The sequence below is a fragment of the Ambystoma mexicanum genome, chromosome 3q (genome assembly GCF_040938575.1).
Source record: "Ambystoma mexicanum isolate Mex_15411 chromosome 3q, UKY_AmexF1_1, whole genome shotgun sequence".
In the NCBI taxonomy this organism is placed as follows: domain Eukaryota; kingdom Metazoa; phylum Chordata; class Amphibia; order Caudata; family Ambystomatidae; genus Ambystoma; species Ambystoma mexicanum.
The window spans coordinates 984,875,152-984,900,945 of record NC_090926.1 but is presented as its reverse complement, the minus strand read 5'-3'; the positions used below and the strand labels follow the sequence as shown (position 1 = coordinate 984,900,945).

Here is a 25,794-nt window from a genome sequence, read left to right as displayed (position 1 = left end):
GTCGTGGGTGGACCCTGGATAGTTGGCATATACTGATGTGATTATTCCCTTGGCATTGCATACAACTTGCACGTTGATGGAATGCCAGTGCTTGCGGTTTCTATAGATGTGCTCTGTTGCCCTGGGTGGACGTAGAGCCACATGTGTGCAGTCAATTGCACCAAGCACTTTGGGGAATTGAGCCACACCATAGAATTCCTGGATGCACGTCCGCCTTTCTGCTTGAGTCCTGGGGAGATATATGTGCCTGCGGACTGATGGCCGTGCAGTGATGATGTTCAAGACCTGGTGTAGGCAGCGTGACTGCGTGGCCTGTGACACACCACCCACTATGGCACTTGTCCGCTGAAAGGATCCAGTGGCCAAGAAGTGCAGTACATTCAGGACCTTCTGCAGGGGGCTGAGTGCTTGGGAGCACAGGGTGGGTGATGTGAGGTCATCCTCCCACTCACTGACCAGGTCCAGTATGATGTGTGCTGGAAACCTGTACCTCCCATACACCTGGTCATCAGGCATCCTGAATAGGCTGGTTCTGGGTGTGAATATTCTGGCCCTGACTCTCCTCCTCCTCCTCCTTTGGTAGCCCACTGCCACTGCTGCTAGGAACGGTATGTTCATCCTGGCATCTGGCTTGTTTATTGAAAAGTGCGCAAATTAATGCCTTGCGCGTGTTGTAGGCGAGCGTGTGAGCCTCGCACCCCTGGAATCGAGTTCCCACTCCAATCGCGTGTGGAAATTCCCACGCAGCAGGCATACAGGTGCGCTGACGTACTTGCGTGTGTAAGTGGCCGCGCACCCCTGAAATACACGTACTTAGGCCAATGGCGTGTACGCGCACTTTTGGCCAATTACACGCGATGAAATACACGTACATAGGCCAATGGCGTGTACGCGCACTTTTGGCCAATTACACGCGATGAAATACACGTACATGGGCCAATGGCGTGTACGCGCACTTTTGGCCAATTACACGCGATGACACTCTGACGTGCAGTATTTCCACGTGTGCTCCGTCTTCACGTGCTGAGTGGGGAACGCCTGTGCGGATCACGTCAGACGCGCTTACGCGATGAGGGACTCTGGTCCAATAGAATCGCGTATGCGTGCTGACGCACTTACGCGCTAAGGGCCTTTCCTCGGATTTCACGCTGACGTGCAGGAATTTCACGTGCCAAATCACTCCGTATCAAGCTGGCCACCCGAAAACACACGGAACACCACGCTCCTGCCCCGAAGGCCGAGTTACTGCCCCCCCAGTGCCCTGAGCAGCCTCCCACGTGCTATCTGCTGCTGCCTGCCTGCCTGCCTGCCTGCTGCCACCGTGCCCTGCCATTTGGTGCCTGCACATCAGCCATCTGCAGGGGTCCAGTTGCTGTGTCCACCCCTGCTGGAACTGAAGACTCCCAACTGGGATTACATCGCTCCACAGCCCAGCCCCAGGACCCAGTTGCCCACCCACACCTGCCTCTGGGGTTGCCATGTCGGGCACTTCCACATCTGGCACCAGTGGCAACCCCAGGCCAGAGGGGCAGAGGGGCACCAGCTTCACTGCCACCGAAGTTGGTGTCCTGGTGGAGCATGTCCTGGGGCAGTATGATGCCCTCTTTGGATCGTCCCGCGCCAGCAAGGAAGGACGGGAGAGGATCTGGGCCGACTGTGTGGTTGCCATCAACGCGGAGGGGGTGGCAACCCGCAACGTCTTGAAGATCAAGAAGCGCTGGGAGGACTTGAGGTCCAGGACCCTTGTGAAGGCCCGGCGCCTCGTGGAGGGGGGCCGGGGCCGCATGAGTTCCATCCAGAAGAGGGTCCTGGAACGCGTACGCCCAGCGCTCCACGCCCAGATCCTTGAGAGGGAGACCCGTCTGGAGTTGAGCGGTAAGTGTCCAAGCATTACTGTGTGAGACAGGGCATGTTGCGGTGTGCTGGTTCTATGATACTTGCCTGTATGTGTGCCATGGGCCATGTATGCATGTATGTGTGCTGGGACATCATGGTAATGCATGTGCGACCAGTGATGTGTGACCCACATGGTTGTTGCATGTGTTGAAATGCGGCATGGGGAGCACTATGCAGATTTGGGACATGAGAGCATGCCAGTCTCTGTACCTGGACATGGATGGGGGTGAAGGATGGGTGCTGATGCCAGGTACATATATGGTAGCCATGTCTGTGTGCCTGACCTGCATGTCTGTGACTTGTGCATGCCATGGATGCATGACACATGTGTGTGGCAATGCACAGATTCAGTGACGCACCCAACTTACCCTTGTTTCGCCTGTTTTCAGTGTGATTGGGGCCAGATGGATGTGACTGAGGTGAAGTGTGTGCATGTGATATGCATGAGCCATGATGCATGTGAGTTACATATCATTGAATGTTTCAAGAGTCAATTGGACATGCATGGAAATGTGCATGGCATGCACCATGCCTGTTACTGTGTGTGTTTTGCCTGGACTGACCCATGTGTTGTGGAGGGACATGATGGAAGTGTACTTTGACAGGGGTGCTCATCTGCTATTGCTTCCTGTCTAGGGGACCATTGTACAGTAGCCTGATGCTTGTGTCCTTTGTCTCCCTCTACGCAGCGGCTAGTGAAGAAGAGGGCGGAGACGGCGCTGTGGAGCAAGGCGGCGGGGATGCCCCCACGGCTGCAGCGGAAGGGGTGGGTGAGCCCCCACAGGGGCCTGCTACGGCGGGAGACGGTGAGGAGCCATCCAGGTTGGTGGTTTGCACAGAGGAGGAGGAGGCCGACACTGGTGCACACATGGGGCCTGGTGGGAGCATCCCTGCTGGTGCAAGTGGTGCAGTCCAGGGCCAGGGGCAGGAGGCAGCACAGGTCACCGTGGAGGTGCCTGTGCATGTCGCTGTCCCTGACCCTGTGAGTGCACCACCATGCACCAGCAGGGATGCCCCGTCCCAGGCCCGTCCGCAGGTAGAGGGGATGTCCATGTCAACTGACTCCCCTCCACCTGCGGCCGTGGGAACCCCTGGCCGCGTGGAGCAGGTCCTGATTGGGGTCGCGATGCGCACGGCTGTGATTCGTGATGCCGTGCGTGCTTCCCGGGAGGAGCACGCACGTCATCACGAAGTGCACCATGCCGACGTGGCCCAATTGGGATCGGCCATGTTCGGGGGGTTCCTGCATGTGTTGGCCAATCTGACGGCCCTCTCCTCCTCTGTGCAGGCTATCCACCGGTCGTTCTCCTTGCCGTCTTCCGGCCCAGATGCCACCATGGCCCCCTGTGGACCTGCCCCGACCAATGCAGCCAGGTTGGTGGGGATCCCATCCCTGCCGCAGTTGGGAGTCGGAGGTCCAGCAGGGGTGGACAACACAGCAAGTGGACCCCAGCAGATGGAAGATGTGCCAGCATCATCGGGCAGGGCACGTGCACGACGGCGTCGGTGGTTACCATCAGCCTGGATGCCGTCGTGCTGGCAGAGGCAGTGGCGTCGGAGGCAGCAGCGGGCTCGACGTGGGAGGCATCATGGCTCAGGGCCATCAAGATCAGAGGGGCAGGCATCGGCCGGAGGGCAGGGCAACCCTGGCATGGCGGTGTGTTCCGTGTGGGAGGAGTTTGGCCAGCGGATAGGTGCGGAGCGGCAGCGGGCGGAAGAGGAGCGGCTCGCCATGGCCAGGGCGGAGATCTCCATGCGTCAGGCATTGAGGCGGGCTGAGTGCCTCGAGGAGGCTCGCAGGGAATTTGGTGAGCACATGGGGTTGTCCCTGCGAGACCTCGGGGCCAGGACTGAGTCCCGCCTCCAGGACATTGACATGGAGTTCGAGGATGCCCTGGCCAGCATCACCAAGTGAGCCGCAGGACTAGCCCGCTGCCTTTGTATATAGTTTTTTAGTTAGTTAGTGCTAGGTTTCCTTTATTTCTTTTTATTATTTTGGACCGCTTGGACAATGGCCACTTTTTTGTACATATTTTTTTAATTAGTTAGTATTAGGTTTCATTAGTGGTGTTGGGCTCATGGACCCTGGAACATTCCTGTATATATTGTTATTTTTTGGGAGATAAATTTTTTTAATTTCATATTGTTTACACCATGTCGTAATGGTTTTTCTTTGATTTCATACTACATGTGTTTGCTTTGGACAAAATCTATTGATTTTTCTATCCTTTGTTTTTTGGTTTATCATTTTTGTGCTCGGACATGGACCTTTTATTTACTTTGCCAGATAGTTGTATTAGTTTACTAATTTTTTGTTTTTAATACATTTTTATATTATCTTACACTTGTGTCATTTTTTCTTTGGTTTCTTACATGTCATGATATGGGTTTTGACATTCACTTGCACCCATTGTGTATGTGTGTGTGACGCACATGTGTTCTTTTGCATACTTGCCTTTGGGGTTGTGTCATGTGATTGCATTCACTATGTGGGTGCATGCAATCCTTGCCTGGGTGTTTGTGCTGGGTATGCTGGCCATTACTGCCATTATTGTGTATCGTCAGGACCTGGGGCCAGGGGGACATGGGTGGGGGCCTGGTGGAGGGTGCCCCTGGTGGATGGGGGGTGGGGGTGGTGGGAGACATGGGTTGGACATGGGTGGGGGCCTGCTGGCAGGTTCCCCACAGTGCTGGGGGTGGGGGTGGTGGGAGACATGGGTGGGGGCCTGGTGGAGGGTGCCCCTGGTGGATGGGGGGTTGGGGGTGGTGGGAGACATGGGTTGGACATGGGTGGGGGCCTGGTGGAGGGTGTCCCTGGTGGATGGGGGGTTGGGGGTGGTGGGAGACATGGGTTGGACATGGGTGGGGGCCTGCTGGCAGGTTCCCCACAGTGCTGGGGGTGGGGGTGGTGGGAGACATGGGTGGGGGCCTGGTGGAGGGTGCCCCTGGTGGATGGGGGGTGGGGGTGGTGGGAGACATGGGTTGGACATGGGTGGGGGCCTGCTGGCAGGTTCCCCACAGTGCTGGGGGTGGGGGTGGTGGGAGACATGGGTGGGGGCCTGGTGGAGGGTGCCCCTGGTGGATGGGGGGTTGGGGGTGGTGGGAGACATGGGTTGGACATGGGTGGGGGCCTGCTGGCAGGTTCCCCACAGTGCTGGGGGTGGGGGTGGTGGGAGACATGGGTGGGGGCCTGGTGGAGGGTGTCCCTGGTGGATGGGGGGTTGGGGGTGGTGGGAGACATGAGCAGGTGTGCAGGGTAGTTCCCTGTGGTGTGTGCTGCCTGCAGGGGCCGTGGAGGGTGTACAGGTAATGCCTGGGAGCACACAGCCAATTCGCGTGTGGAACTTCCCGCGCACTCCTGCAATCCACGTACCCGGCCATATCGCGTGTGGAACTTCCCGCGCACCCCTGGAATCCACGTAGCCGGCCATATCGCGTGTGGAACTTCCCGCGCACCCCTGAAATCCACGTACCCGGCCATATCGCGTGTGGAACTTCCCGCGCACCCCTGGAATCCACGTAGCCGGCCATATCGCGTGTGGAACTTCCCGCGCACCCCTGAAATCCACGTACCCGGCCATATCGCGTGTGGAACTTCCCGCGCACCCCTGGAATCCACGTAGCCGGCCATATCGCGTGTGGAACTTCCCGCGCACCCCTGAAATCCACGTAGCCGGCCATTTCGCGTGTGGAACTTCCCGCGCACCCCTGCAATCCACGTACCCTGCCATATCGCGTGTGGAACTTCCCGCGCACCCCTGAAATCCACGTAGCCGGCCATTTCGCGTGTGGAACTTCCCGCGCACCCCTGCAATCCACGTACCCTGCCATATCGCGTGTGGAACTTCCCGCGCACCCCTGCAATCCACGTAGCCGGCCATATCGCGTGTAGAACTTCCCGCGCACCCCTGAAATCCACGTACCCGGCCATATCGCGTGTGCAACTTACCGCGCACCCCTGAAATCCACGTAGCCGGCCATTTCGCGTGTGGAACTTCCCGCGCACCCCTGCAATCCACGTACCCGGCCATATCGCGTGTGGAACTTCCCGCGCACCCCTGAAATCCACGTAGCCGGCCATTTCGCGTGTGGAACTTCCCGCGCACCCCTGCAATCCACGTACCCTGCCATATCGCGTGTGGAACTTCCCGCGCACCCCTGAAATCCACGTAGCCGGCCATATCGCGTGTGGAACTTCCCGCGCACCCCTGGAATCCACGTACCCGGCCATATCGCGTGTGCAACTTAACGCGCACCCCTGGAATCCACGTAGCCGGCCATTTCGCGTGTGCAACTTGCCGCGCACCCCTGTAATCCACGTAGCCGGCCATTTCGCGTGTGGAACTTCCCGCGCACCCCTGCAATCCACGTACCCGGCCATATCGCGTGTGGAACTTCCCGCGCACCCCTGCAATCCACGTACCCGGCCATATCGCGTGTGGAACTTCCCGCGCACCCCTGGAATCCACGTACCCTGCCATATCGCGTGTGCAACTTCCCGCACACCCCTGGAATCCACGTAGCCGGCCATATCGCGTGTGGAACTTCCCGCGCACCCCTGGAATCCACGTAGCCGGCCATTTCGCGTGTGGAACTTCCCGCGCACCCCTGCAATCCACGTACCCTGCCATATCGCGTGTGGAACTTCCCACGCACCCCTGAAATCCACGTAGCCGGCCATATCGCGTGTGGAACTTCCCGCGCACCCCTGTAATCCACGTACCCTGCCATATCGCGTGTGGAACTTCCCGCGCACCCCTGAAATCCACGTACCCGGCCATATCGCGTGTGCAACTTACCGCGCACCCCGGTATGCACGCACACGTTTATTTTTTCTCTCTGCGCGTGTCTGTGTTTGTGGGTACCCCTTTGTACGTCATTTGTCCTGGAGGGCCACAGTATTGGACATTGATCATGTCTGTATATAGGTGCTATTTGTTGGCGCACCTTTGAGCGCACATTTCTTGCAGGCGCAGAGACGCTACCGCCTGCTTTCTTATGGCGGTCGTGTTTGTGCCTGTTTGTGCCTGTGCGCTGCTTTGAGCGTGCGCTTTTTTGCCCTATTCTATTCCATGAATACGTGTTGTATGCGAGCGTGTGGGCGTTCCGCGCACTTGCCTCCTAAACTTTCCCCGTGCCGCCCACATTCTTCCCCATTCCGAGTGTTGTGCCCCATTTTATTCCCCATTCCGAGTGTCCCGCCCTGTGTCCCGCCTACTTTAGAGCTGTGCGCTGCGCTCGGAGTGATGGCGCAGTGGCCGTGGCGCACGACGTTGGTTGACCTGTGCGCCGGCCTGCGCCGCGCGCTTTTTCCGCGCACGTCCTCTGCTTTTCTTGCGCAGGGACTTCCATGAATCGACGTGCGCTGGTTTCCCTGCGCTTTGCGCTAATTTTCGGCGCAGCGCACGTATTGGCCCCTCTGCGCCGGGATTTTCGGCGCACATTTATTCCATGAATCGGCTTACAGATGTTTAGGCAGACTTTTTAGCAAGAACGGCAGAGCGTTCCACAATTGGGCTGCGGCCACAGAAAAAGCCTGGCCTCCAATGCGAGAATGGCAAAAAGACGGCACGCAGAGCAGACCAGCAGAAGCTGATCGCTGTGCTCGATTTGGACAGTTGCAGGTACGGACACAGATATTCTGCTCCTTCATCATACAAGGCACTGTGAACCAAACAAAGTTCCTTGAATTTAATGGTTGGGGCACAGGTAGCCAATGTAGGGGACACAAAACAGGGGAGATATGCGCCCCATAAGGTGATCCATTCGCCACTTGTGCGGCCAGATTTTGAAGGCGCTGGAGTTTCTGGACAAGGCCCTTAGGCTGGGACAAGTATAAAAGTATACCTGAGGGTATACCTTGCCTTTCATGCATCTAAAGTGAAACATGTACATCCTCTCCTCATCTCACTCAAACAGTTTTGTTTTGCTGGATTATTTCCAATAGTTTTCCCATTAGTTCTGGGACACGTTTTACTCATTTTATAATGAGTCCCGTTTGGCTTGCTGGTATTCCCATTCCCTGATTTAACTACTGATTTCCGGGGTAATGTCGGCGGTGCATGCAGGCTGTTGGATTCTCTTTCCTTCTCGTCGCCACTCCACAGCTTGCTCTCCACGGCATCTCCTTCCTGGGTGTGCCGTTCTCGTCTTTTGGAAGTCATGGGGATCGTGACTCAGACTGGGAGCTGTTTACTCGCCTGGATGGTTGTGGCACTGTTGTACGGGCAGACTACTCACCACTTGGATTCCATGGTTACGCCACCACCGCTCTTTCTCCTCCGCCTTGCTTTGCTTTCTTCAGCTCTTGCATACCAGTTGCTCAGCATTTCTGGTTTTGCGCTGATGCGTCTTTGTCACACGTTGGCTCCGTTTTCTCCCAGAGCCTCACCTCCCTCTGTTCCGTTATGCACAGAGACCTTCTCCCGGCTCTCGGCCTCCTCTCTGCTCTATGCCTTCTCTCTGCTCTCTGCCTTTATCTGCTCTCGGCCTTCTCTCTCAGACTTGTTGTTCTCACATACCTTTTCAGCCTCCTCGTTGCAGTCCATTGGAGACTTGAATTTAAAGGGATATCTTCAATTTCTTGTTATTCATATTAAGACTTCATGTTTTCTTCATGAGTTTGACAAGTTTGGTATATTGTATAAGTTCATATAAACCATAATTTGGAGGCCATCAGGGAGTTCCTCATGGGAACAGGAGTCTTTGTCCCCAAAGGGGAAGTCTATCCTGGTGAGGCCCCACTTGCCTCGACCCCTAGCAAGGGTGTTGCGAAGTGGGATCACCTCCATAAGGGACTGCCTGTTGGGGAGAAGGAACGACTTCCCTTAATTAGTCACAGTACCTTTCAGCTTGCATAGTTGTAGTGTTTCAATGCTTCCGGACCCAAAAGGAGTCTTATAGATTTTCTATCCTCGTCTCTTGTTGAAGTCTGCCACCTCTACTCTTCTCTGGAGTTTCCTACTTGCCTCTTTCTTGCCGCTCCCCTATTTTCTGCCTTCTTCACTTCTTGTGGCTGTGTCCCAACAACTTCCATCTCATGCTGTCCTGCTTCCAGTGATGCAGCTGTTGCACTGCCAACTGCTGTCAAGACTGAACAATACCACCAGTTCTTATTCTACGGTGTCTGGGGGCTTCGGATTGGGATGCTACGAGTCAGTTGCTTCCACAGTAGAGAGCCGGCAGTGGAATCATGCATCACTGGGTGGAGTTGGTATCGAGACAGCTTGAAGAAGCAGGTAAGTGCCTTCAAGACACATCAAAGAGTTGTTGTGAGGCCCAGTGAAGTGTCTCAAGATGAGTCCTTTAATGTGTACTTCCGCTCCAGGAAAACTATCTGGCACATGTATGAGGTTCTGTATCTTCAGTGAGCTGAATCCTGGTCCAAGTGCACCCGCAGCAGAGGGATTTCTGTTCACAGTAAAGTCATCCCTTAAGGTGGGTTACGTCTCTCTTTACATCTATGGCAGTGGGTTCTGGTACAATTTATAGGTGCCCAACTAATGGCATCATGTTTTACTACATTTATATAAAGAGCAAGCAAATCATAGCCCCCCCCCCATGCCTTCCCCCAACCCCAAACTACCCGAAGAAATAAAATAATAAATACCCTAATCCTGCATCCCCTAAATGTGGCACAAGAAAATGTGGCAAACCTATGAGCTGGACAGGTACCATGGCAGAGGACTTTGGAACAGCAGGGTTTGAAAATAAGATTTGATGAGAAGGAGCTAAAACTAGCTACTGGGTGTTGGTCATCACCATATAAGCAGGAGCTACCGCAGAAGAACATGGAGCTGGTACCTTAACCTTTTGCCCATTATGTAAGATCCATTGTGTTTAAATGTGTATTCAATGTGTCCTATTTCTTCTTTATTAATATTCTTAAGTACTCAAAGTTAATGTCAGATATACATGTTTTCAAGGCACCAGGTGGCCTGAGGAGTCAAAAGTAGATCCTGGTAATGTTAATTTCAAGCTAACCAGGCTCTCCTAGGTGAGAAGCAACAGCTAAATAGCTCCCAGCTCCCTCAATTTCGAACCCTGGAACAGACTGTATCCACAGCAGAGTTCCAAGTGAACCCTTCTTGTCTTGAGGTCCAACGATGAATCCCCTCAAGGGCTGCCCCCCACCTCACCTATAAAGGTAAAAACGCTACAGCAAGTTGGTGAAAAGCAGGCCTGTTGTCAGGGGTACAATCCAGGCTGCAGTAACAATTACCCTTTTCCTTCGGATGTCATACCCATAGGTCTTGGTCTGCAGGAAGAGGGGAATGGACAGGCTCGTTAGCGAGCCATAGCAGAATCCAAGATGGTAGAACACGCCTCTTGGGATAAACCTCCCAGCTGGGCCCCTCTAACTTTACCCCCTTGCCAGGCCTGCCTACTTCAAAAGGACTCCAGTAATCAGCAACTCGGTGTGAGGGGGCCATTGTCATGTCAGGACTGTCTTTGAAGCACTGGATCCAAGGGGAGTTCCTGGAGAGGGTTCCAGGTGTCGACCTTCCTCAGGGAATCAAAAGAGAAGTTTCATGGGGGCGCAGGCCAATATGGTTGTAGTGGGTACATCCAGGCCAGGACAGGTGAAACATAAAAGACCTAGCAAGGATGAGCCACCTCACCAGGCTGACACTAATATGACATCCACATTTTTGTCGGTTTATAATGGTTTGATCTCATTACCAGATAAGGATATTTACAGCGTAACATGCCATTAGACTGACTAAAGGCACACAATCATATTTTGAGCCAGTGGTGCAGGTGGTTACAAGGCCACCGCTATCTGGGGGTGCAGATATTTAGGGATACACATGTGATCTTCAATGTTGCCTTCTGCCACTGCAGGCCAGCTGCTGAATATTATCTCAGCATGGCAGATGTTTCCATGATGCTTTTTGGCATGGTGCATTATGGAAGTGAGTTCGGATTAGCAGATCCTACCTTTAGCAACAGAATCACCTTCACTATTGTAGCAATCACGAGTTCTGTAATACATCTGGGACCAGTTGTATGGGGACCAAATGCTTGTTCTTTTTCATGAATTTTGTGAGATGATCTGTTAACAAATATTCTGTTTGGCAATTTAGAACTAATCTGTCAACTTCCCTTGGTTGCCGAAGTTAACAGGATCCAGAAGAGGTTTCTTCTGATGGGGTGGTGGGAGAGTTTTTCAAAGCCACTGCTTGTGGCAAGACTTAGAAAACCAAACCTAGGGTAAGAAATATTTATCACAACCCAACTCCCCTAAGTAACGTTGACCGAGCAGCACGGCCAAATTAAGGGGAAAGGAACCACTGTTGTTTAGTACAGTTACCACTAAGCAGAAATGGCAATGAAAAGACCAACACAGGTAAGTAATAAAAACAACACTATTTATTACAATACTACACAAAGGCACACTTTAAATATTTCAAAGTATGTACTTAGGAAAATACAATATAATTGGATCCCTTAGGAAACCAGGACAAACTATTTAGTTGTGTTGTACAATTCTTCACAGGGTGATAACCGAACCTATGTTGAGGTTTGACTATGGAATATCGGCCTAAATTATGATGATATTCTGGGATTAATACAAAAAATCTTCTAATTCTCGAGCCACTGGTCCCAATGGGTCTTTTTAAGGAAGCGCCAGAATTATGGGAGTCCATCCCCATGCTATTAAATACCATCATTAAATCTAAGTCGACACCTAAGTCTTTGAACCTCCATTGATAACCATTCAACAATTGAGGGGCGTGGACATGTTCACCTTACCTTTTCAATGCTACTAGGTAGTAGTTGATAACTCCCGTCCCCCCTTGGAGTTTCATTCCACAAATGGCATCCACGTCATATTACAGAAGCCCATCCTGTGCCAGGACACATCTGAGGAGCGGGCAGAGGCTTGATCCTTGCGGTCCGCCGCAGGTGATGTTTAAAATGTCAGATGTGAGTGGCGGTAAGTGTGTTCTTTCTGTTCTGTTGGTGAGGAATGATTTCAGGCATTGTAGTTTTTTATGGCACATTCCTAAGGTTTCTTTAAATTGGTACCGTTGTCTGCATTTATTTTTAGGTCGTCCCATATGGAGAGAAGTGCTGATTCTGTTCCTCTCATGGGTCGGAAGCCAACTTGGGATTGGTTGAGTATTATATTGCTTTCTACATGATTGAGTAGTTCTTTGTAGATATGGTTCTTAAGGATTCTCGTTGGGTAAGGGAGATTCAATATAGATCTGTAGAGTTGGTAGGGTCCTTCTGTAGTTCCTGTTTTGTCTTTTAGGAGGGGCTTGATGTATGCTGATTTGAAGGTTTTAGGTACTATTCCCATTTTTGGGGATAGATTCATTAGGAGTCGAAAGTATGAGGCTGGCATTCTGTGGTTGAGAAGTTTTTTGAAGATGCCTGGTCAGCATGGGTCACTGGGGGATCACGAGGCTGGTGTCTTTTATTAGTTTGTTGAAAGTTTCTTTGTTTATAGGTCTGAATCAATCGAGTGTTGTGGGGGTTGATGGTGTGCTGGTTTCTGGAGGTGCTCGGGGTGCATTTTTGTAAAGTGGCTTTCATCAATGGTATGTTGTATTGTTTCTATTTTTGCTCTTAGATGGGCTTTATTCATTTATTTCATTTTATTGATTTTTTATAATGCACTTAATACCAGAGTTCGGTTTCTAACCATGGATCCAGGATTCAGACCTCTGTTGCTCTGCGTGGTCTTGCTTCCAAGACCAGCACGTTGCACCTGTGCTTGTGATGCAACAACACATTTTTTGCACCAGGTTGGGTTTTTAATTTCCTTGATGATGTTTAACAATTCTTTTTGTGGGTTTGTTGCCGATTGGATTATTGTAGTATAATTTGCTTTCTTTGCCGATTTGTACATTTGGGTTTGTCGTCGATATTTGTTTTTGCCCTACTGGATCGTGGTTTCGCCATTGTTTTTCCAGTTTGTGTTTTTGTGTTGAATTTCCTCAGTTCTTCTTTGAACCATCTTGCTGAAATTTTCTTTGGAGTGGGTTTGAAGAGTTTTGCAGGTGCTAATTTATCTAGAGTGTCTGTGATCCAGGTGTCAAGTTTCTCTTCCGCTGAGTCTGGTGCCATTCTATTTAGCTGGGAGGTGTTTGGTGGTTACTAGTCTTTCCATCAAAGTTTTTCCATTAAGTGTTTGTTCCATTGACTCTTTTTAATTGAAAGATGTTTCATCGAATTGGAATACATAAAATGCAAAGTGTTTATGCATCAAACCCTTTCATCGAATAGGGTTTAGTTATATAAACACTTTACATTTTTTTGCGTGGAAATTCAATGAAACATGCATAACGTTAGAACGTTACACTGAGCTGTCCAGTGCTGAAATCTATTCAATACAGTTGCAATATATTTCAGTACTGGACAGCTCCCTCTAACTTGTGTAGTGTGCACTTTTACTTTTTATTATTTTATTTTTTAATGTGGGCTCCCCCCCCAATAAAATAAAGTTCTCCAGTCCTAGAAAATAAAATGAAAGTGCACACTACACAAGTCAGAGGGAGCTGTCCAGTGCTGAAATCTATAATGTATTTCAGCACTGGACAGCTCCCTCTAACTTGTGGTGTTTATTGGCCCCCCTACTCCCAAAGCCCCACCCACAACACCCATTTTCAAAATGTAACCCTTGTCCACTGCTGAAAATCGACAATGTATTTCAGCACTGGACAGCTTCCTCTAACTTGTGGTGTATATTATTTATCGGGGGGTGGAGGGTACCTCCCCAAACCCGCACCAACCCCCATTTTTAAAATGTAACCCTTTCCCCGACCCATTGAATTTCTAACCCAAACATCCATACATCTTTTTTAAATGTATGTTTGAGTTGGAAATTCAATGAAAAATCATTCAATGAATATTCTCTTCGATGGAAAAGCATTTCAGTGAATGAATTTCGATGTATAATGATTCGATGGAGAGACTGCATACTGTGTTTGGTCGTTGATTCCAGTATATCTGTTAGTGTTTCCAGGTCAAGTCGCTGCAAGTTTTACTTTTGTGGGGATCATGTGGCTTGGTATGTTGACGGTGAATGGGATCATATGGTGATCGCTCCATATGATTGGTACTGTTGTGGTCGAGAGTCCATCTCTACATAAGAATTCATCTATGGAATGTCCAACACTGTGGGTGGGACCGTTTACTATTTGTTTGAAGTGAAGGGTTTTCATGAGGGCGCTGAGGGAGTTTGCTAGGTTTTCTTCTCCTCTTTCAAACCAGATGTTGAAGTCTCCCAGGACAACTATGTTGTCATGATATGTGGAGAGGTTAGTGTAGAGGAGCAGGTAGAAGCTTTCTCACTAGTTCCCGCCCCCATACCGCCGTCATACTGGAATAGTCGGAGAAAAGCAGTAAATGGGACCCCCTGTATTGTTGCCCTACCGCATTGAGTGTATGAGAGACGTTATGCACTCAGACAGTCATACAGAATGTACTCTCACACTGAAAGTGTGGAACAATGCCACATGGAAGGATGTCAGCACGCACCTATGGACATCATGGAACGTTACATGAAATCTGACGAGGGCAGAGTGATGCCATGGAGAAGATAAATGTACCTATGCTGAAACGATAAGAAAATACTTAAGAGTGACAACGTAACTGAAGCACTTCGAGAAACTTGTACCTAAAGCTAAAGCAATCATGGAAACAAAGAAGATGAAGTGGCCAATAACTGTAAATATGCAGTAACACATGGTAGAAAGAAAACATATATAGGCTTGCTAGAGAGGAATATATAACGTGGCTAGGACGGCCATAATAGGAAAATGGACGCTAGCTCATGTTGAATTCAACCAAGCTACCTCAGAGACAAACCAAGGCTGGATAATCCGGAGACAAAGAAGAATGGCAAAGTGGGCAGAACCTGGCCCAAAATTAAGGAATAAGCAGAGAGTACAAAGGGAGTTACACATGGATAAGCTCTGAATGTGGGACTTTCCTCATTGATTGAAGAAAAAGAAAACATCTGCAACAGCCAACTGTTGATCAATTAAAAGTGTAAAAGTTCATATGAGATAGAGTGAGCAAGTCTCTAGAGGACAAAAGGAGCAAGTGCACCCTGCGTAATTGAATCAAACAGAAATTATGATTTTAGAACAATTTACTAACTCCTTAGCCCCTTTTTTGCAGAATGCCGTTCTGCAATCAAAACGGCCTACCTTAGCCATAGCTATAGAAACAGCACAAAATCATGCAGATGCAGCTAAACATTTCCACTCGGTCCATCGTTGGGAGGACTGACCTCCAACTCAGGGAATAGATAAACCAGGGGGGTTGTTCAGAAGTAAGGAAGGCTTGACACGAGAGAGAGTGGAGATCAAAGACCGACTTGAAAACCAAAGATGAAGGTAGAAGAGAGGATGTAAAAGGAGGCAAACCACCTCCTCCAATCTGTTTCTCCTTTATAGAAACAGGACACCTAGCTAGGCACTGCCCAAAGAAGGTAAAGGATGAACCTATGGAAATATTTTCCGTAAAGTGATATGATATGATATTTTATTTATATTGCGCTTGTACATAAGTGTTTCAGAGCCCGACCAAGCAAAGGGAGGGGAACAAGGGAGAACAAAAACTAAAAACAACAATCTTACTAGGCCCAGTGACATTAAGAACGTGCAAGTGCATGGAGAAGGGAAAGGGGGAAAGTGCATGGAAGTGGATGAAGTGGAAAGTGCAGAACAGAGGAGAGAAAAGAATAAAGAATAAGTGAAATAAATAAATAAGTACAGGCAATGAAAAGGTGGGAGTGCAGCCAGCAAGTGGCAAGTGCAAGATTAGTAAGATAGGGTATATCTGATAAGTGCAGAAGAAGAGTGGGGGACTGTATGGGTACAAATACACAACCCAGTGCAATGGGTGGCCCAGAGGCAGTGCAGGAGGGAGGCAGGGTGAACAGGTACCTGGGCCCAAAGGACAGAGGGTGTCCAGCTGCACAGTGCCAAGAGAGAAAACAGGACAGCAGGGGAGCAGAGGGGCAAAGGAAGAAGCTAAGAGGAAGGTCTTGAGGTGCTTCCGGAATTGGAGATGGTTCTCCTCAAGTTTCAAGGTGGCTGGGAGGCTGTTCCAAAGGGAGGCCCCAGCCGAAGACACAGATCTGCCCACAGCTCATTTCTTTGAAAAACGACTGACCCTGAGGGAGTTAGGAGTAGAGGAGTGAAGGGTTCGAGAGGGGAGGTATTTGCGGAGGGATAGTTGAAAGTATTTTGGACCCAGGCCCCAGAAAGCCTTGTGGACAATGCAGAGGGTTTTAAATGTAATCCTTGCATCCACTGGGAGCCAATGAAGGGATTTCAGAGCTGGAGAGATACGATCCCAGGGCTTGAGGCCAAGGACAAGTTTTGCAGGCCTGTTCTGGATTAGTTGTAGAGGGCGGAGAGTGGAAGCTGTTACAGTGGTCCAACCTGGAGAGAACCAGAGTTTGAGAGACAGTGAGCTTCTGGGGGAGGGAGGGGAAAGGCAGAGTACCTCTGAGGAGGTGAAGTAAGAAGTTTGACTTTTTAGAGATGTCAGAAATGTGTGCGGAGAAGGAAGGTGTGGAGTCAAAGATGATCCTGAGGTTCTTGGCCTCACAGGTAGGGGAAGGAGGAGGGCCAAGGTAGGCCGGCCAGAGAGTCAGGGGAAAGGATGGTGAAGGTGTACCGATTAGGAGGATCTCAGTCTTGTTGGCATTTAGTCAAAGATCGTTGGCCGTACACCAATTATGAATGGCAATTAGGCAATCAGAGATGAGGGAGGAAGAGGAGGTGGTTGAGGGAAGCCTGAAAATGAGTCGAGTGTCATCAGCATAGCACTGGAAGTTTGAGTAGAAAATGGAAATGCAGTAGGCGAGAGCTGCCAGGTATTGGTTGAAAAGCCAGGACGAGAGGTTAGACCCCTGGGGAACATCACAGGTAGAGAAGGAGATCGATGAAAGGAAGGACCCAAGTTGTACCTGGGAGGGTCGATCAGAGAGGAAAGAGGTCAGCCAGGCCAGAGCCTGATCAGTGATACCCAGGCGGAGTGGCTAAGAGTGGGAAGAACCTGATGAAGAACTAGAGATCTTTACCATCTGTTTATGTCAGACTCCTACCGAATTTTCCTATGAAAAAGCTTGGATAAATGTGAGACAAGTATGTGCCTTAATTGACTCAGGGAGTAAACAAACGGCTAAACGAGCTGATTTGGTTTCAATAAAAGATCTAAAGGACTCATGCCTAGTCAGAGTTACCTGTGTACACAGAGACAACAAAGTGTACCCTAAGATACCTGTATGTATTGATATCCGGGGTGAATTATGTGAAGTAGCATCAGCCATCATTCCAGGACTCCCAGGAGAAATGATTCTAGGGAGGTACTTCTCCCATATTCTCTACTCTTTTTCCGGAGATTACACCTCTATATGGGGAGTAAATTATTACTCCCAAAACTCTCCAGCATGGAATTGGGAAAGGTCTGAACCCAACATAAACCCTAGAGGCCAGTTCATAGGTTATTGTAGATAGACCAATACAACCACCACATCTCTACCTATAACAACTAAAACCGATCAGTGGAATATGCGAGAATTCCTGGATATCTCACCTCCCTGTTCTATTCCATGTATTAACAACATATGGTCTAGGCAAAGAACAGGCATATCCACCTCACACAGGGGAAGGGTATGTGAGAAACCTGAAGGTGTCTCCCCGACTAGTCCCCGGGGGTCTCTCATCCAGGTGGCAAGGACATGGCGATCGCTATTGGGTCCAGTTCCTGGGGGTGGACTAGTGAGGGAGGATCACCTGGATGTGGAGTCCTCGGGGAGTAGAAGTGGGACACAGACGGGTGAGACACAAAATCCCCCTTCTTCCAACACCTTTTACCCATCCTACCATGTAGGATATTCCAAAACACTACCCTCCTTTCCGACACGAACACTTTCGCACATGACTGAAGACAACGGACTAACACCAGAGCCGTTTACCTGACATGTCCCAATATAAGGGTCAGACAAAGTAAGACAATTGACCAGAATCACACACCCCTGACGGCCCGCTCCCTTCCCCACAGGGATAAAAGGTGGAGCATGAGAGTACAGTACAAGCAAGGCAGACCGCACAACGAGAGAGCTAACTCAGCACAGCAGTTCAAGAGGAGGGGAAAGACGGTGTGAACCAGAGAGGGTGACCTTACCTTTCCAAGACAAGCCTGTGAAACCTCCACAGAAGGAATCGTAAGACCGCACACAATATCCCAAGTGAGTTGCAGCAGATGTCAATGGTACACAGAGCGTGCCTACGCTGATAAGCAGGACAGAGAGAGACACCTGCTAGCATGGTACTGGCCTTGACTCCCAATAGGAAGAAAGCCAAGTTGTTTATCACAGCCGGTGAGTCGAGCAGAGAACCGATAAAGAAACCGAACTATGTTTAATGAAAGTCGCAAGGGTATTGAGGAAAGTTCAAAGAACTATAAACTGTTTAGGGAAGACCAGCTGCAGAGTGGTCTGGCACCACGTGAGTGCTCACTTGAGAGACTCTGGTTGATTCCATGTTTGAAGGAAACTACTGATACCACAAGGTCATAGGAGAGTTGCCAGGAAGGGTCAAAATGGTCAGAAAGGGGTCTAACAAAATCCCTGTACAGTCAAAAGTCTTTGACCGAAAAACCATTGAGAAACACAAGGGAAGTGAATCCCACAGCAAGAGAAGGGAATTATGAAATGGCAAGAGTGAACCCAAGGGTGGGATGCCAATAAAAAGAGGCATAGTCTAAAGTCCCAAGAAACAGTCTGTTGACAATAGTGAACCCAGCAGAGTGAGGTCCACGAGAAACTGTTTAAAAAGACATTACGATTTGTGAATGCCAAGGAGAAGGTATATGTGTAAAAGCCTGAGTGAACCAGAAAGAGGGAGGCAAACAGTGGAGAAGGGCCGGAGCCCAACAGGGGGGTATCCAGGGGTGAAAACCATCACCCAACGACACGTGGAATAGAAAGCCAGAGTGAACCCGACGGGAGGGAGGCTGATATTTGAGAGGGGTCTGAGCCCGGAAGAGAGGACCCAAATGTGAAGATTTGTCACCCAAAGTGTAAACTGAATGAACATTTTGTTTGATCATTTGAACCATCAGATCCTCAGAAACAGGAGAGACAACCTCCGAAGATCCTGAAATTGATAAGAACACTTTTGATGGGTCTGCGCCCGGAAAAGGGGGACCCAGGGGTGAATCCATCACCCATACCCATTTGGAACGGAACTTCTTTTGTTTGCTATTTTTGGAACCCATCAGATCCTCAAAGGCAAGAGACTTTTTTTTATATAGGAAAGAGACTTAACCAACAAAGGTCCTGATAGTTGAAACGGAACTGTCGTCCAACTAGATCAAAACAAGACTGAGGGGTCCTAGACATCAGTTAAAGAACACTTCTTATAAGCCTGCCTCTGCGCCGCTTTTTGGCCTTTGCTCAACTAATACCAAGAAAGTTAAACAATGTGGCATATTTGGACAGGTGGATTTGTATAGGAATCTCCAAATCGGCAAAGTAGTTAAGTCATCTTTCTATAAACACAGCTGCTTTACCATATTCTTCTTTTCCTTCAGAATAAGAACTACGTTACTGTAGCTGGTTCCTTGATTAACTCTGGATAATGCCAACATCCTTTATGTTGGTATTCCTGTTAACTACAACACCTTCAACAAATGTGCAATGCTGCACCTTCCCCTAATTTCCCACACTCCCGCAAGACAATCTCTGCACTGCCTCTCAGTTAATTTTAGGATCTATTTTAAGAGCCTGCATTCAGTTTTCAAGTGTTTGTATGGCCTGGCTCCTATGTTCGTGGAACAGAAGATTGTAAAGGTTGTGCAGATCTCTGTGCATCAATTGGAGCATCTGTTTGTTTTAGATATTACAAGAAGATTTAAATTGGGGGTTTATGCCAGATTATCAGGGATTGCGCCATTAATGTAGAGCAATTTACACATGGCTATCGATAAGGTAAAATTATATCTTTTTCTCCAGAGAGCTTTAAAAATGCACCTGTTCTGATAAACTCTTAATTCATTTTGGTGCTGCATCTTTGTGCCCAGGCACAGTTCAGTCTGCCTGGTTAAGCGTTATACATTCAATCAGAATTTAGACATTAATCTGGGCATCAGCAGATTGATGCATTGCATGCCAGACCCCTTGATATTTCCCAGTAGGCTCATATAAGGAACAGAAAACACAATTGCGAAACAGGCTCGTTATTAAACATTCTCTGCTTGCTTATTCACAGAATCAGCTGAGCCCTAGGTGATTTGTTGGTCTAGTGTGTAGGCAAAAGTGTATTTTTCACAAATAACCACACTGACTGAGGTTTTTAGTTTATTCCAAGAATAATATCTCAAATCTCCGCAGAAGGGCCAAACCCCAACTTTTCTTTAAGTATCCCTTTTCTGGAAATATTTCAAAAGGAAATTTTTATTTAAGATCAAGGCTGGATCTAACTACTCAAACAAGCTAAGGCAGTCTGTACTTTGAGAAATCTGAAGGTGTCTCACTTACTAATCCCCAGGGATCTGTCATCCAGGTGGCCAGGACACGGCCTTCGCTATTGGATCCAGTTCCTGGGGTTGGACCAGTGAGGGAGGATCACCTGGATGGGGGATCCTCAGGGAGTAGAGGTAGGACACCGACAGGTGAGACGCGGTATCCACCTTCTTATAACCCTGATTCCCCATCCTACCATGTAGGATACTCAAACACTCTACCCCCCGCCCTTTTCCAACACAAACACTTTCACACACCATGGAAGAAAATGGACTAACACCAGCGCCATTTACTTGACATGTCCCAACGCAAGGGACAGGCAGAGTCAGGCAACTGACCAGACCCACAAACACTTGATGGCCCTTTGCCTTCCCCACAGGGATAAAAGGTGGAGCATGAGAGCACACGATGAGCAAGGCAAACCACACATCGAGACCGCTATGCCAGGGCGGTTGCTCAAGAGGAGGAGAAAGGCAGCAAGGACTGAATCGGTAACAAGGAGAGAAGCGACTTTCGCACCCAGACCCACAAAGCCTCCGTGGAAGGAATCATAAGGCTGGGATTAATAGCCAACGTGTGTTACATCAGATGTCAACGGTACAGGGATCACGCCTACACTGATAATCAGGAAAGAAAGAGACGCTTGCTACCGTGGTACTGCCCTTGACTCCAAATACAAGGAAAGCCGAGCAGTTCATCAAAGCTGGTGAGTCGAGGGAAGAACCGATAAGAAACTGAATTGGGTGGAAAGAGAGTTACAAAAGGCAAGTTAAGCGAAGTTCAAAGAACTGTTAATGTCTTAGGGGAAAAACAGTATCAGAAGGGTCCTGCACCACGTGGGTGCTCATCGGGAGACTTTGGTTGATTTCCCATTTTGTTGAAACTACAGATACTAGAAGGCCTTAGTAGAGCCACAAGGAAAAGTTTAAAGTGGTCATACAGGGGTTTAGAAAAACCTTGTGTACAGTTGAAAGTCTTTGAACGGCACGTAATTGGAAAGCTAAGGGAGATGAATCCTGCATAGTGAGAAAAGAGGAAGAACTGCGTGGTAGAACGGGGCCAATCCTGATGCCCAATGAACATTGTGTTGACAAAAGTGAACCCGGCAGAGGGATGTCCACAGAGAACTGTTTAAAAAGACATTAAGACTTGTGAATGCCTTGGGTGAAATTGATATTTGAGGAAAAAGCTGCAGTGAACCCGACAGAGGGAGGAAAACCTTTGAGAAGGGTCTGAGCCCGGAAGAGGGGGCTGCAGGGATGAAAAGCCATCACTCACCGACAAAAGCCGTAGTGAACCCGACAGAGGGAGGCAAACATTTGAGAAGGGTCTGAGCTCAGAAGAGGGGAATCAAGGGGTGAAAAGCCATCACCCACTGACACGGAAGGTAACAGATAAAAATGTTTGAATACAGGCCATAGTGAACCCGATGGAGGGAGGCTGATATTCAAGAGGGGTCCGAGTCTGGAAGAGAGGGACCCAGGGGTGAATAAAATACAAGCCATAGTGAACCCGACAAAGGAAGACTGATATTCGAGAGGGGTCCCAGTCTGGAAGAGAGGGACCCGCGGTGAAGAGTCATCAACCCATGTGCAATCAGAAAGTAACTTTTGTTTATTATTTTGAACATACCAGACCCTCGCCAGCAAGATACTGTACCACAGAAGGTCCTGATATCACTTGGAACTTTTTGTGGATCTGAGCCTGGAAGAGGGGGGTCGAGGGGTGAAACGTCATCACCCAACGTACATATGGAAATTACCTTTTTGTTTATTCTTCTGAACAGATCAAGTCTTCGGAGGCAAGAGACTTTTTGTAGAAAAGTCACTTAACCACCAGAGGTCCTGATACTTGAGAAGAAACTGTTGTCTCGTACTGGGAAAGCTCGATTGTGTGCTGTGCTTCGGAGTCTCTCCTTGTCCCGTGCTCAAAGCGTGGGGAAGGGAGACTCCCGGCTATCCCATTTTGACTTATTATTTGTGAACACTACTTTCTTTCTTGTGAACCCTATCCCACACTCTTTTTGTATTTAGTTGTAAGGACTGGCAATAGTTTTCTTTTAGTATAGGCCCCTTTTATTTGACAAGAAGCCACTAGGACTGCCTTATTATTATTTGATGGTCGTAGCATGCTCCCATCCTAGATTTAGGTTTAGATTAGGCGTTTTTCCAACCTACCAATATAGTTTAATAAACACCCTTGAACTGTGATCACTTGTGTCTGTATTTACTGTTGCCACCATGACTACCTTAGAGTACCATCATATGTTATTATAAATTCTAATTGTTTTTTCATAACATGCTTAATACCGGAGATGTTTTTAAGCGCGGACCTGGGATTTGAACATGTGTTGTTCTGTGTTGTCTTGCTTCCAAGACGAGCGCGTTGCCACTGAGCTATAATACCCATTAAGTCCTGTGTTCTAACCATGAGGTTTTTCCCCATACAATTTTAACTGAAGAAATTGTAATCTTCCTTTACCCCAAATTGTGAGGGGGGGAGAAGACCTACCGAAACCGCCCCTATTTCCCACACCCCACTCCATTCCTGTACCACACCTCATATTGTTTTATCCAAACACCACCCACAATTAGCAGCACAAAACAGTAGAAAAGTGGTAAAAAAAGCAGTGTTCAAAAATTACAGTGGTAAAAATATACAGAGTAAAACAACTGCAACATAGAGATGCCTAATTTGGAAAATTGGGGTGGTTTTCTAAGCCGGCTACTTCTCTACCTAAAATAAACCAGAGGCAACCTTATTGTATCATAATTGGGGATAGTTGTGCATCAGAGGTATTTTGAATCTTCTGCAGGTTCAGGTCTGCGTGTTTGAATGCAGCCACCTCTACCTTTTACCCTTGGGGTGTGGGTTAGGATGACGACAGGTAGGTTTGCTGCTGGTGTTCCCTCTACTCTGTCCTTTATGCTCCCCCACTCCACCTCCGAAAACCTTGTTCTTTGCCCTCTTTCCACTGGGGAAATCCCTATTACCCAGGAATCCTTTGCATGCCCCTAAAAGCAAGGATTCTCCCTGCAACACACCTCCCTGCCTTAGGGTCTGGTGCAATCTAGCTCACCTTTATCTCATACCGACAGTGACTTCCAGTATGAATACCATACACCTGTTTGGAGGGGGGAGTATTCTACCCCGATGGCTGGGCAGAGCTGAACAGCCACTTCTGAGCACCAAGAATACAAGGGAAAAACTGATCAATCCCACAAAGTATTGAAAGAATGAGAGCAAAAGGTTGGTGTAGTACATATTGGAGGATGCGTTTGCTCAGACATGCCGTCCAATGGAAGGGGATTATTTGCATCATCAGGAGCCAGAGGAGGCATCTCAAGGTGGCATTATATGGTTGTTTCAAAGCTCAATCTAGCCACAAAGCTTTAGACACATTGCTGCAGCTGGGGTATCACTTCATATATATGATGTTACAGTAATCCAAAGAAGATGGGACAAATTGTATGATCAAAAATAAGCAGAGGCAGAATTTTTGTTAGCATGTGCAGTTGGAAGTGAGCATCTTACACCACCACATTCACCTGTGGGGCAGAGGATAAATTGGCATTGAAAAGACCCATTAAGGTAGGTTGCACAATAAAGAAGGGCAGAAGAAAGGCTTAGAGGTTGGGCTGGTTTTCTGCACATCCGTATCTACATCTTAGACAAATTCAGGCATTAGCTGCTCAATCCCATCTTTTCTTGGGTCTGATAGTAACACAGTGTATGAGATTTTAACAATTTTTGACAAAATGGCAAAGTTTCATCATGTTGTTGGCCACTGAGATTTCTAAGTGATCTTAAATGTTGATGGTCTGAAGCGTTCTCTGGGATTCAGAATTCTAAAAAGTGTACATATTCTTCTTATGGTATTTACTGATTACAGGCATAGCTTCAGGAAGCAACAGCACACTTTAAAGGTCATAGGGGAAGTGCACTGCGAGGGAAGCAGACTTCAAATGATCAATACGAGGGAGCTAACAATGCAGGAGGGCACACAATTTGGCAGCAAGTATCTACACACAGTCTTTGTCTGCAGATACAGAAAGGCACTTACCATGGTTGGCTCGAACTCCAGAGAGATGGCCCCCAGTGCGTTGTCCAGATTCCCCTTCTTTGTGATGTCCAAGACAAGCTTCTCAGTTGGCTCGCTCATCTTCCGGATATCCCACCAGAGAACCTGCAGCCGAAGAGGACACAATGCTATGTTTGTCATCACCACATAGCAGGGATGGTATAAAGGACTACTACTGCAAATCTATAGCACTACTGCTTGGTTTACTCTCACTTTACTACATATCATTAAAACATTTTTTAAAATGTAAGAGCATTTGATTAGGAGTACGTGTGTCTGAGGTAAAAGGGGGCATTTCTTGTGCTGGTCAACCTTGCGTGTGTGCTGAATTCTCCATTATGGTACTTACTCTAGGGATACACGCACTTTATATCTGGCACTATTTCCTTTTAGGATTCTGCATCCTCCATTCTTCCACTATGGCACCAACTACAGTGAAAAGAAAACTGTGAAACTGTGGGCAGGGTTAGCCCCGCAAACTATTTTCATAATTGTTGGTCATTTGTTGTGCAATTTATGGTATTCAAACCATTAAATACACTGTATTAAAGGTGCTAATTCAGCGCCAGATAGGGGGGCACACCCATTCCCTTTGAGAGTAAGCATGGAGAGATGGGCACCTTGTAGGGGGGAAAACACTGATACCCAAACTGCAGTGACACCATAAAAGAAGACCTTGCAGGGAAAGGAGGGGGAAGGGATGCATTGTGTGTACCAGTGGCCCAGGGGATCTTTGTATAATTAGCACAAGACAGGGAAAAAATATCCTAGGTAAACACATTCAGCAGAGAGGCCCCCCTGCCTGGGAAACCCCGCTCTGAAACACATGACCAACACCTTGTGGGCCAGGGAGGAGGGAGACAGGGCTCAGGCTGCACGTCACAGGCGGACTGAAGCCGCAAAGACAGCACTGGGTGATGTAATTGCAGGGCGGAAAGCCAATCCAGCAGGCACACGTGGGTAGAGGGGAAGTGGATCTGAGCCAGTGAACTGTCCACATGGCCTTGAGTGCCCATCGGCAGGTGGCTATGGGAAAGGGACACTGGACGGAGTGGGGTTCCTGGGAGGACCAATCAAATGGTAAGTCTCTGTGTTCCTGGGAGGTGAGCAGCCTTCAGAGTATCCACCACCACAGGGTTTGCGAAGGTGGTTATCCAGCAAGTCACGTGTGAATGTCTCCCTTCTCAACAGAAGTAAGGTGTCTCATGTTCCATTCTCAATGGTGCGAACAATGGCAGTATAATAAAGTTCCTGCAGTCAGCAGAAATGTAATTTTACTAATTGCAAATTGTACCTGGAAGAGGTGAGAAGCGATGTG

General features: G+C 48.6%; 1 protein-coding gene across 7 annotated transcripts in view; it reads right to left on the bottom strand.

Annotated features, from left to right (window-relative positions):
• Window positions 1–25,794, bottom strand: part of DNAI2 (dynein axonemal intermediate chain 2) — a 231,344-nt gene that overhangs the window by 93,927 nt on the left and 111,623 nt on the right. For all 7 annotated transcript variants that reach the window (XM_069655122.1, XM_069655124.1, XM_069655126.1 and 4 more), the window contains exon 8: window positions 24,459–24,581. In XM_069655122.1, the coding sequence (XP_069511223.1) occupies window positions 24,459–24,581 (123 nt within the window). The remainder of the gene's footprint in view (window positions 1–24,458; window positions 24,582–25,794) is intronic.